The following is a 13,666-nucleotide window of genomic DNA, read 5'->3' on the forward strand; positions in this document are numbered from 1 at the left end:
GAGTAGAAGTCAGATTGGACTCATTGTGTAAACAGTCAAGTTCAGAAAAGCTCAACCAAAAAATATCAACCCTAAAAAAGATAAACCACGAAGAAAAACATGCCATTGTGACGATAATTCCTTGAGTCACCGACAATACTTTAGCCTGGTAGGTTGTTTAGGAATGGGCCACTCACTTTTTGCTCGTCCTGGTAGCTGAGTAGGCCGGGCAGCATTGAGGTCCAACCCCAAGACATCTGGTGGGTCCATGGGGTTCCCTAGGTACAGACTAGAAAGAGAGGGGATGAGAGCGAGAGCCAGAGAGCAAGAGAGGAGGAGGGGAAGAGAGAAAGTGGGCGATAGAGAGAGGGAGGATGAGAGAGATAGCGGATGAGAGCAAGAGAAGGGGTAGAAAGGAAAGAGAAAGATACAGAGAGAGAGGGGACATTTATTGACTTACCATACCAAGAGGTTCTCTACCCGGGGCTAGCCATAAATCAGGTGTACAGAGGCTCGGCCCAGGTTTCACATCTGCTTATCCAACCCTGGGCTAGGTTCAGTTGTCGAACGATGCAGATAGAAATGCCAAGAATAGAGCCGAAGTGATTCCTTATTCTAAATGTCAGAGGCATGTCCTACATAGCATATTTGTATCTGACTGTTTCAAAACGTTGCGTCCTGCTGAAGGCGCCCCAGGTCTGCCTGCTACTGTCATTTCAGCTGACTAGACAGTAATATGAACAGTCTAGTCTACTGTCCTCTAGTGGTAAAAAAAAGCTGTGGGTCCTGCAAGTATAACAAATAATTACAAAAAAATGTATGCACTGTAAAGAGGCACATATCACTACAAGTAGATGGAAGCACAAGTTCTGAGGATATGTCTTACTCGTCGATGCGGTCCGGGAAGCCCCAGCAGCGGTGCGGGTCTGTGTCTCCGTGGCCTGTGTGGATGAAGCTGTGTTTGAGGGGTCTGCTGATGTCATGGGCCGACAGGCCTGCAACCGAGGTCACCACGTTCCTGGGGAACTGGCCCAACTTCAGCGTGCGCTTGTTCTGGCCCCGCCACCAGTAGTTCTCCGCTCTGACAAAGAGAGGGAGGTAGGTCGGCGTACAGGTGAATGTGAGAAAACATCCAGGTACAGACAGACACACACAGGTGGGACGCATGGCACGCACACCTCCACCACAAGCAGGCAAATAAAAACGGGTTCACCCCACCCGTTTTGGTAAAAAGCTGAGGGATGGGGCTGGAGAAACGTAACCACTCTCGGATTAATAGAGGGAGCTATGGATGCAAGGACTGACCATCCATGATATCACAATTATAGTTTTAACCATGTTAGGAGGCTATATAGTGTTTGTTTACATTTACTTTGTTTACAAACATTGGAGTAAAACAAGCTTATATTTTGGGTTCTGATGGGGTACGACTGTTGAACTAAAAATGTCTGAAGAAAAAAAATATATGTAGCAACTGCTGATTGCCCCTTTAATGTTCTGTATTATGTAATGTGTTATGCTTTGTGTGGACCCCAAGAAAAGCAGTTGCTGCTTCATTCAGCAACAGCTGATGGTGATCCTAATAAAATATTAATATTATGCACACAGGCAGGTTGGATAAGCAGATGTGAAACCTGGGGAGAGCCACTGTACACCTGATTTATGGCTAGCACCGGGTAGAGAACCTCTTGGTATGGTAAGTCAATAAATGTCCCCTCTCTCTCTTTCCTTTCTACCCCCTCTCTTGATCTCATCCGCTCTCTCTCTCATCCTCTCTCTTCCGCTATCTCCCACTTTCTCTCTCTCCCTTTCTCTCCTCCTCTCTTTCTAGTCTGTACCTAGGGAACCCCATGGACCCACCAGATGTCTTGGGGTTGGACCTCAACGCTGCCCGGCCTACTCCGCTACCAGGACGAGCAAAAAGTGAGTGTCCCATTCCTAAACAACCTACTATATCGTTTATCTTTTTTGTGGTTGAGCTCCCTCTCATTCTGGCTTTTCTAAACTTGACTGTTTACACAGTGAGTCCAATCTGACTTGTACTCGTCCCTTTTTGCTTTTTATCTGTTTGTCCGTCTCCGTGGTTGTACTTTATTTATTTCATTCTCTCGCCCTCTTCTTTTTCTCTTTCACACACGCATACACCCACTGACACAGACACACTCCCAAAGGCATGCAAGAAGTTGCAGACACATGCACATACACAAGCATGCATAGAAAAACACAATGACAGAATATTGATTTTACAGTTCATTAGTGTGATCACACATACCTGCCCTCGATGACGGTGATCACGTCATTGACCTGAATCTGAAGCTTGTCGGACTCTTCAAAGTCCTGCAGCGCGCACATGTCTGCTGGCATGGTCTGGAATGGAATGGACACACACATACATACGCACACAAACACCAAGTTTGAGTACGTTTAACTAACACTGCACGCCATCAGTGCAACAACAAGGCATCAAAATGTAATAATTTGGGCCCAAAATCTACATTGAAATCAGTGTTGAGTTTTGCCCCAAAAAATCTTCTATTGACATCAGTTCAGCGCGAACATCAAGTTAGGATTCCTCAGTTGGTAATGCCCATACAGTAGAAGATTCACTAGGTGGGGCTATAGCTCCATTTAACACATGAAGGTTGTGTATTCAATCTCAAACGTACACATTGAAAATAGACTCGGGCAAAACACACCCGTGAAAACATGCACGCAGACGACTAACACTGGCCTAACACTGATGTACCCACACACACACACAGAGAAGTGTGTACCTCGAGCAGGAACTCCCTGAGGGCGACAAAGGTGGGCCTGTCATCAGGTTTCTGGGCCCAGCACTGCAGCATGACGTTGTAGATGTCCTGGGGACCGTCCTCTGGCTTGGGTAGACGCTCACCCTCCTTGTCTATCTTGTGTAAGATCTGAAACACATACACATTCACAAAATACTTCAATTGAACCCACAATGAACCATTAACATAAAACCCTAAAATATGAGTATTTCTATTTTGTGTGTGTGTGTGTGTGTGTGTGAGACTGAGTGAGTGTCTGCGCGTGTGTTTGCTTTGTGTCTGTGTATGCGTGTACCTGGCTGCCATTGAGGCCCAGCCAGGGCTCCTGTCCGTGGGTGTACATCTCCCACAGCGTCACCCCGAACATCCAGGTGTCTGTGGCGTGGGAGAATGTCCGCGTCTTCAGGCTCTCCGGGGCACACCTGGAGGGGGAGGACACACACACAGCAAACACACACAGCAAACACACCTTAAGAAGGTGAGGAGAAAGTGGAAAAAACACACACACTATGCATAGCCACATCAGGGGCTCATTCCCCAGGGCACAATGTTGTAGAATGTTCAGATAAAAAAATACTTTACTTAGAACAAACATGTCCCATGCATGTAAAACAACAGAATCATGTCAGCTCTATTCGTGGCATTCTATCTGCAACGTCAGACAACGTTTTCCTACTGAATGTGGCCCTGATAACACCGACACACGAATACACGCCGACCTTTCCTCCCCCGGTGGCAACACACACACTCCCTTTCCCACCGCACTCTCCCCCTCACCCAACCACCATCCCCTTTCCCCGTCCCACTCACCACGCGAACGGCACCTTGCGGTGCTCCTGCATGACGTAGTGCTCGTGGTTGTCGGGCAGCGCCCGCATCAGACCGAAGTCGCCGATCTTTACCCTCTGGGCCGACGCCAGCAGGATGTTGCGGGCGGCCAGGTCGCGGTGGATGAAGCGCCGCTGCTCCAGGTAGGCCATGCCGCACGCCACCTGCACGGCGTACTGGCACAGCGTGTGGATGAGGATGGGGCCCTGCGGCCGAACGCAGCGCAGGCGCTCCACGAGGGAGCCAAGCGGGGCTAGTTCGGTCACCTGGAGGAGGAGGGTGTGTTGTTAGTGCTGGGCTGGAACAAAACTGTCATGTCTGTGAGCTCCCAAGAGTTTAGAGCAGTGTTTCCCAAACCTCTTCTCGAGTACCTCCAGGTATTTGATGTATTCCTGAGCTAACACACAAAATTCAACTAATGAAGGGCTTGTTGACTAATTGAATCTGCTACCAGTCCGGCAATACGCAAAACAAGTAGAACAGCTGGTGGTACTTTAAGAGAGGTTTGGGAAACCCGGCTTTACAGGGAGTGGTGCTGAGGAGAGCGCCAGGGGAGGGGTAAGGAGGTGACAACACTAACATTATTGATCGACTCCAAACACAATGTACTCCACATCGATACAAAATAATACTGAGGAAGTACAGGGAGGTAATGACGCAGAGATGAAACGAACAGAGCGGAACAGGCCTTGAGATTCTGCCCTAGATATTATTTTAAAGGGTTCACACAGTTTGTAAACTTGACATTGTCTGCGCTTATGAACAGTATAAGTTTCGAGTGTAAGCTGGTGGTGCTGCTATTTAGGCATGTACACAAGCATGTACAAAAAGCAAAGCAAAGCAAAGCAGCTGGAAAGATACCGCTCCGTGTCAGCTGTCATGGGTGAAGAAGGTGCATTTTGTATCCATGATCCTTTTGCAAAATGTAATCTGATTTGGGGACTCAAATTAATCATTTAACATGTGTTGTTGTGTGTGTCCGTCCATACCATCTTCATGGGTTGTGTGAGCACCACTCCGTACAGCCTGATGAGGTTCTGGTGGTCCAGGGAGTGCATGGCGTTGACCTCGCAGATGAAGTCGTCCAACGCCTCCGGCTGGCTCAGCATGTCTGTCTTCAGACACTTGACCGCTACAGTCAACTGGAGAGAAAGATGGGGGACCATGTTAGCAAAATGCTAAATCCAAAAGGGAAAGCTATTGATAGCCAGTTGCACTTGCTAACAGTCTGGAGGCCGCAGAACAGTCTTAAACAAGGAGACAATAGAGCACCAGGTTGCACTTCCTGAACAAGATGATTTTTTTACTTTATTGTTTGTTGTACAAGTTGGCCTGCCCTACATGCTAACCTAAATGCTGTTAAGGACAGCGGCAACTTGCTGAAATTATGAGGTAAATGATTATAAATTATGCAGTAGGATAAAAAAGACGGGAATGGAGGTCCTACTACAGCATAACATAGATCAGCTGACCTTATTCCCATTAGATTGGTGGTTAACCACGGGACTAGATGTTCTATGGCCCTCAAATTCAAATCTGGATCTCAAAGCCAGTTCCACTGCTTATTTTCATTCTTCCCCTCAAAATCAGGGAGTGATTGAGACCTGGGTCACCATGTAGGTGCAATTAATTACCAGATAGAACAGAAAACAAGCAGGCTCCGGACCTCAGAGGGTAAGAATTGAATACCCCTGTTCTAAAAGGTTTTGTAAACTATTCCCTTGGATGCTGTTCTGTTGTGACACTGCACCTGGCTTTACTATTTCCATCTGGCCATGCTGGGGTCACTGCTGGAGAATGTTTGGACAAGGTTCTCTCTTCATCACTCCCTTGCTCCTTCCCTCTCTCAAGGTCAAATCTATAGGGGTTAGTGGTCAAGGGTTTGACCAGAACGGATGTTGAAGGGAGGGTGTTTTGGTCATTTTCTCACATGCTGTCATGGTTTGAACTTTGAACCCACTGATACTTTGTTTCCCAGGGTGATCATGAGGGACTTTTATATCCTATTCCCTCTCTTCCTCTGTCTTTCTATCCTGATCCCTACTACTGTATACCTCAAGCGTTCCATAAGTGTTCCAGAAGCACGTGTGTTATTAGGTGTGTCTAGATGGGACCCCGTTTTCTAAACGGGGGCCTATAGGGGGTAAGTTGCAGACCAATACCTCTCCCACTACCAGCCTTTCCAACACACATACACACTCAAACAGTACAGTGCCCACACACTACACTCCCACCCCCCAGTCCCTCTCACCACTTTCCCGGCGGGCGTGAACCACTCGCCCCTCTTGACCACCCCGAAGGAGCCGTCGCCCAGCTTCTCGAAGAGAGCAAGGTCCTTCTCGCTGATCAGACAGGTGAGGGCCTGGTGCTGGGGGGGCTGGGACAGGGACTGATGACCCCCCTCAACCGCTGGGGGTGGCGTGGGGGACAGCTTGCGAAAGGAGGAGGTGGGCGACGCCTGCTGGAAGTCCCCGCCATCCGGACGCTTCCCACTGAACACCTGGAGAAAGAGAAGAGAGGGAAAGAGAGTGTTAATACAACATGAACAAAAATATGTGCTCCACTCTTACTAAGTTCTGTAAATGAGTCTTTGGGTGCTGTAGCCCAGGAGTTATCATCTACAGGATCAGTGTTCCAAAATCGGGACAGTTGCTGCTCAATATGCGATATGTGACTAGAATGGTGTTGTAAACAATAGCCAACTTTCCAGGATAGACATGTCTTATAACGTCAGAAAGCTTAAAATGATTGTTCATCTACCTGCAGTGTCCAATTTACAGTCGCTATTACAGCGAAAAAATACCATGCTATTGTTTGAAGATAGGGCAACACAAAACACTTATCAAGGCAACTGGTTTGATACATTCACCTCTGACAGTAAATAATCTACTTATATCCAGTAATCTTGCTCTGATTTGTCATCCTGAGGGTCCCAGAGATATAATGTAGCATAGTTTTGTTTGATAAAATACATTTTTATATCCTAACCCGATCCATGTTGTATACAGCGTTTTGAGTGAATTCCAACTCTTTCAACAAAACAATTTATGAAATCTAAAAATTGGCAAAACGTTGTTTAACCTTTCTAGGACACACACGTTCCGCTAGCGGAACCCCCCCCCCCCCCCACAACATTCCGCTGAAAAGGCAGTGCGGGAAATTCAAAAATAGTTTTTAGAAATATGTAACTTTCACACATTAACAAGTCCAATACAGCAAATGAAAGATAAACATCTTCTTAATCTACCCATCATGTCCGATTTAAAAAATGCTTTACAGCGAAAACACAACATATGATTATGTTAGATCACCACCAAGTTCAAAAAACACACAGCCATTTTCCCAGCCAAAGATAGGAGTCACAAAAACAGAAATAGAGATAAAATTAATCACTAACCTTTGATGATCTTCATCAAATGACACTCATAGGACATCATGTTACACAATACATGTATTTTTTGTTCGATAATGTGCATATTTATATCCAACAATCTTAGTTTACATTGGTGCCATGTTCAGGAATGCTTCCAAAATATCCGGAGAAATTGCAGAAAGCCACATCTAATAACAGAAATACTCATCATACACTTTGATGAAAGATACATGTTTTACATATAATTAAAGATACACTTGTTCTTAATGCAACCGCTGTGTCAGATTTCAAAAAACTTTACGGAAAAAGCACACCATCCAATAATCTGAGACGGCGCTCAGATATCAATAACATTTCTCCGCCATGTTGGAGTCAACAGAAATACGACATTACATCATAAATATTCCCTTACCTTTGATTATATTCATCAGAATGCACTTCCAGGAATCCTAGTTCGACAATAAATTGTTGTTTTGTTCGATAATGTCAATTATTTATGTCCAAGTAGCTACTTTTGCTAGCACGTTTAGTTCACATGTCCAAACGCTGGCGCCGGTCCAGGCGAACTCGGACAAACTTCAAGAAGTTATATTCCAGGTCGAATAAACAGGTCAAATTAAGTAGAGAATCAATCTTCAGGATATTGTTATCATATATATCCAATAACGTTCCAACCGGAGATTTCTTTTTTGTCTACAGAGTAATGGAACGCATGGCGATATCATGAGTAATGCGCGTGACCAGGAACTTGCATTCTGCCAGACCACTGACTCAAATAGCTGCCATCCGGCCCCACATCACACTAGAGGCTTCATTCAACGTTCTACTGACTGTTGACATCTAGTGGAAGACGTAGGAAGTGTGAACAGATCCATATCTTACTGGGATGTGAATAGACGATGAGTTGAAAATCAACCAGCCCCAAAATTTACACTTCCTGTTTGGAAGTTTGCCTACCATATGAGTTATGTTATACTCACAGACATAATTCAAACAGTTTTAGAAACTTCAGAGTGTTTTCTATCCAATAGTAATAATAATATGCATATATTAGCATCTGGGACAGAGTAGGAGGCGGTTCAATTTGGGCACACTATTCATCCAAAGTGAAAATGCTGCCCCCTATTCCTAAAAAGTTAACCCGGTCATGTTCGGTTACTGTGCATTCCTCAGACAGTCTAGAAGGCAACCGAACTGGTTTAATCATTCTACATTACGTATTGGCTACACAACATTTCAAATTAGCCCATGAAGGTCAGCCATTATTACGCACCAATGAGTCGAGCGGTGTTCACTTGATTGACAGTGTCTTGGTCCAATGACCACCTATTGTTTTGAAACATAGCTAGCTAGATAGCCAATGATCTGGGCTTTCCAGAAGTATGTTAACGCTCTTTGTACGACAAACATCCATCATGCTAGAGCTGTGCGCAACAGTTTCATTTTCATGTGAAAGCAAACAGGACGCACAGTAGTTTACAATATGCAGCGGTTCGTTCTCTTCTACAAACTTTTCTCAAAACTAAAAAGTAAAAAATGGCTACTAATAGTGGAAAAGCTCAATCGAAGTCAAAGTATAAAAATTTGGATGAGATTATTGCAGAAACTGATCGTGAGAGCGACAAAAAACGAATGGATGAGGACGAATGATTGAGCACAGTTTTGATTCCAGTGCGGAATAAATGTTTTTGAGGGAAAAGGTCCACTTTTAGATCAGCAAGTAAAATACATTTTTGCTTCTCATGCTAATGCAGTTAATTTAATGGTTGCATATTCATTTGAGATATTTTTCTTTGAGATATATATATACAGCGGGGAGAACAAGTATTTGATACACTGCCGATTTTGCAGGTTCTCCTACTTACAAAGCATGTAGAGGTCTGTCATTTTTGTCATAGGTACACTTCAACTGTGAGAGACGGAATCTAAAACAAAAATCCAAAAAATCACATTGTATGATTTTTAAGTAATTAATTAGCATTTTATTGCATGACATAAGTATTTGATACATCAGAAAAGCAGAACTTAATATTTGGTACAGAAACCTTTGTTTGCAATTACAGAGATCATACGTTTCCTGTAGTTCTTATAGGTATCCCTTTCTCTTTTATTCCATGCTTTATGTAAATATTCCGTCAACAGAAATACACAATGGACAAAAAAACATTTCAATATCTCCTCAGCACTCAGCCACATAATGCCAAGGTATATCTGGTGTGCTTTCTGGAATAAGAGCAAGCGTATATCATGGTAGAAAGGGAAATAGAGGATAAAATGAGTTTCATTCTCTATTTCTTCGAGGTCACAATAAATACATAGTCTTTCCTCTTCCATTTCGCCACAATACTGACCTGTTTCAATACGCAAAGGCAATATCCCTGATCTTACCTCTGCACATAACGATCTCTTGTTTTTAGGTAGGTTATACATAATATATCTCTCACACACTAATTCACCCTTAATCAAACAAAAGGTTCTCAATTTGGGTTTATGACTAATCTCCTCCACCCATTTTTTTCCCCCATATTGCATCAACAGTTGTTTTTTTAATCATATCTCTGTCTCCCTTAATTTGGTTTTCATACAGATGTTCACAGTCAGACTGTTGCCCAGGCTCCCCCTATGGATAGATCCCATTGAAAAACGTCACTAGCTATTCTGGCAGTTGGGATATCCAACAGTCTATTCCAAAGTCTCACCATACACACCTTCCATCTCACCTCACAGGATTCCCAGCCCATGTCCTCTGTTATTGCAAGTATAGGTGCAAACTTGTGGACACCTAAAAAGTAACTTACTGCTCTGTTATGAACATGTTTGTTTTTAAAATACCTCTTGGCACCCCACACTCGTGCTGAATAGTCCAGAACAGGACACACGCATGTCTGACACAGTTTGGAGTACGTAACATAACCAATATCTTTAAGTGTTTTTGTTTTTCCTGTAACTCCCCCAAGAGCTCTACTTCCTGAGTCGGCTAGAGCAGATGTTGGCGTATAGAAAGGTCATATGTTCATCAATAAAAAGACCCAAATATTTATAAATGCTAGTAAACTCAAGAATGTCTTCACCAAAACAAAACCGAAAAACACTTATCTTAGTAGCTGCTTTTCTAAACTGCATTATCTGAGTTTTTGTCTGGTTAATCATGAGTCTCCATCTTTTACACCAATTGACTGCACATAATAACATGTTCTGCAGGTCTTGTTGTCACGATCGTCTTTCGGTGAAAGAGTGGACCAAGGCGCAGCGTGATACAAATACATCTTCTTTTATTTAGAAGAGACGAAAACCAGAAACGAACACTTTTACAAAACTAAACAAAAAAACGACCGTGAAGCTACAAAACGAAAGTGCACACAAAAGCTACTAACGTTTAGACATAGACAATTACCCACACCAGCCTAATGCCTATGGCTGCCTTAAATATGGCTCCCAATCACAGACAACAATAAACAGCTGTCTCTGATTGAGAACCAAACCAGGCAACCATAGACTTTCCTAAACACCTACACTGAACCCAACCCCATACACTCTACAAAACCCCCTATACAATACAACCACCCAAGACGAGACAAATACACACAAACATCCCCCCTGTCACACCCTGACCTAACTAAAATAATACAGAAAACAAAGATAACTAAGGCCAGGGCGTGACACTTGTTCAGTTTCTGCCATCAAAATAATATAATCAGCATATAAAAGAAAACTTAGCATTTCATCATCATATCTTACTCCAGTATTTAACTGTTTAATTTATTTTGCCAAATCATTTATAAACAAAGCAAACAGAGTCAGTGAAAAGGCGTCTCCTTGTATTACACCAGAGGGTGTGGGAAACCAATCTGTACCATATTCATTAACACGCACACAAGCAACTGGTACTTTGTAAAGAGACTGGATTGCTTGATCAAATTTCTCATCAACCCATCTTTAACAAACTATAGGCTAAAAGATCCCTATTTACAAATTCAAAAGCTTTCTGGAAATCAATGAAACACGCAAAATAGGCTTCTAATTACAGGCTCTGGATTTACAAAAATGATTTTGTTCTTCCACCAGCATGTTTTGATGTAATTGTAATTAGCCTATTGTTGAGGATGGATTAATATAATTTATAAAATGTACTTAATAAACTTATGCCACTATAGTTCAGTGGCATTCTCGGGCCATTTTTTGAAGATTTGGGAATGGGTTTCACTATAGACTTATACCAAGTGGATGGCAGTATACTGTACTCAAAACATATTTGGAGCAAATTATATAGGACGTCAATTAATTTAGGGGATTTTAAAACCTCATTAGGCAATTCATCAATATCAAACGATTACCCATTTTTTGCAGGGTCAATCACCTTAACTTCTGCCACAGACAGCTCCTCATTTAAGTATGGGTTACATATATAAGAGGGTTCTAACATTGTATTTTCCAGTTTGGTCCTCAGGGAACATATGTCTTTGTAAAATTCATCCTCAAAATATGCCACATTTTCGTTACATGAGAACAAACTAGCAAACCCCTTCTCCCACTCCTTAAGTACCTGTGTAATATCAGAACTCAGCCCCCCTTGCTCTTCCCTGACTTCCATTGGAATTTTCTTATGTCGTTTTGGTCCTAACTTGTTTATTTGGCTCCAAAACTGTTGAGTATTTCTTGTCTGTATTTCCTCAAGGTGTAATAGCTGCCCTCCCTGATATCTCCGTGTAAATAGGCGCAGTCTTTTATCAAACACGTGCTGTTTTCTCTTAAATTCCTTCCTACACTGTTCTCTTGTATTCCTATCTTAACACTGTAAAAATAAGTACTCAGCCTTGCACATTGCTGACCATAGATCCCTTAACTCATCATTCCAATAAGGTTTGTTCGGCTTATAAACTTTCCTAGACTTGGGGGTGTATTCTTTATTCAAATTTTTTGCCATTTCAGAATATATAATATCACAAAATGTTTCATCTAAATCAAATGTTGTTTATTGGCACCTTTCCAGAGTTTCATTTAGGCCTATGCGGGGTATGTATCACAGCAATACTTGGTTGAGGAAGTTTGTGGCCAACAGAAAAGCTCATAAATAAAAGAGAATAATCAGGAAGTCCAATTAAGTCAAAACATCCGTATTTTTCAACCATCCGTGTCGGAGATAACACCTTGAATTCCAAACAAGTTTCTAGACAGTCGTGGAGGGAAACTATATAGTCCACCACAGCTTTTCCTTTGCCAGACATGGATGTAAAGTTATCGCATGAGGGGCTTTTCCTTCCATTAATGATACACATTTTAGAGTCACAAAGGAATTCTAATAGGGTTTCCCCATGATGATTAACAAAGTCATCCAAAGCAACACGTGATGGAATATCATCAATATAGTCATCTAACCTCCCAATTCGACTGTTAAGATCCCCACATATGTAAATAGCATCTGCATCTGGTATACTTGACTTAACAAATGACTATAGAAGGAGGATGCATCTCTACCCCATGTGGACTGTTCAGGTGGCAAATAGCATGAAAACACAACAAAACAAAAATCTGACTCCCTGTGTTCAAAGCGCAAACCAATAATTCCTTCTATGGCTTTATCGATAATTGAAATTGTATATGCTTTCATCCTATCAGACTTTACACATATTCCCACTCCCCCAGAGACCCTGCGGTCTTTCACATGAGTGTTTCTGTTGTGTCCATACCATACATACCCTTCAATATCAATAGTTTCTTGCCGACGCAAATGCGTTTAATTTATTGAGATAATGTCTGGGTTTAAGGATTTTAGTATTATTATTCGTAATTTATTGTTCAATGTAGTCCATCCGTTAACATTCCAATGTGCTATTGAAATCAAATCTCGTAGGGGATGGAAAGCCCCTCAGTATGTAGTATGTCTGTCCACCCCATGTCCTTGTCCGAGTTGTCCTTCTGGTTGATCTCGTTTCATGACCCGTCCGCTTCCTATGACAAAATAGTCCTTTCCTCCTGGTATTTCTCTCAGCAGCGTCTTGACGTTCAGTTCTATAGGGCAATCGGTGTGGGAATTGGCTGATCGAAGGAAGACTTTGTTATAATCAGGATGGTCTCGCAGCTTTCGTTTTTTCCTTAACAGAGCCATTTTCTCCTCCACAGACCGACACTCCACCTTCACAACCCCGGGACCTTTACCTCTCTCCCTCATCCTCTCAACTGCAATCACCTCTGTTTCGCAGCCTAGCCCTACCGATATCAACTGGTTCACTTTGGAGATTAGGTCCTCGTTTCCATCAGCTGGCAGTCCTGCCACTATGATAGACACGTCTGGGTCTAACTTTGTTATTTTGGCAGCGCCTATTCTCCCAGATTCTAGGAATTCTACACGGGACTCCAGACGTCCAACTTCAAGAGCTATGTGGCCTTGTAGCTGCTAGTTATTATTCTCCAGTTGAGTCAGCAAAGTTGTATGATTATCCTGAATGGCTTTCTCCAAAGATGCACGTAAGCTTTCAAATTTACTATTCATTCCTTTTTCAATACTCAGCTTCATTTTGTCCATATTTTTTTCCATTTTTGTACATAGACTCCTTATCTCCATCTTGAGATTAGCCATGCTGTTGGCCCTTTCTTTCCTTGATAAATTCGACGCCATGCTTTTCTCACCACTGCGTAGATTTCTACCGGAGTCCATATGTTTTTAGCGGTTAAGTGTTTCTGTTATTGTTGTTCA

General features: G+C 42.7%; 1 protein-coding gene across 5 annotated transcripts in view; it reads right to left on the reverse strand.

Moving 5' to 3' along the window:
- Positions 1 to 13,666, reverse strand: part of LOC139551142 (activated CDC42 kinase 1-like) — a 116,849-nt gene that overhangs the window by 15,769 nt on the left and 87,414 nt on the right. For all 5 annotated transcript variants that reach the window (XM_071362565.1, XM_071362564.1, XM_071362562.1 and 2 more), the window contains 8 exons: positions 5,851 to 6,099; positions 4,589 to 4,741; positions 3,582 to 3,865; positions 3,067 to 3,193; positions 2,754 to 2,900; positions 2,252 to 2,346; positions 866 to 1,060; positions 177 to 268 (listed from right to left, as the gene is read on the reverse strand). In XM_071362565.1, coding sequence (XP_071218666.1) covers positions 177 to 268; positions 866 to 1,060; positions 2,252 to 2,346; positions 2,754 to 2,900; positions 3,067 to 3,193; positions 3,582 to 3,865; positions 4,589 to 4,741; positions 5,851 to 6,099 — 1,342 coding nt within the window. The remainder of the gene's footprint in view (positions 1 to 176; positions 269 to 865; positions 1,061 to 2,251; positions 2,347 to 2,753; positions 2,901 to 3,066; positions 3,194 to 3,581; positions 3,866 to 4,588; positions 4,742 to 5,850; positions 6,100 to 13,666) is intronic.

The sequence above is a fragment of the Salvelinus alpinus genome, chromosome 23 (assembly GCF_045679555.1).
Source record: "Salvelinus alpinus chromosome 23, SLU_Salpinus.1, whole genome shotgun sequence".
Lineage (NCBI taxonomy): Eukaryota > Metazoa > Chordata > Actinopteri > Salmoniformes > Salmonidae > Salvelinus > Salvelinus alpinus.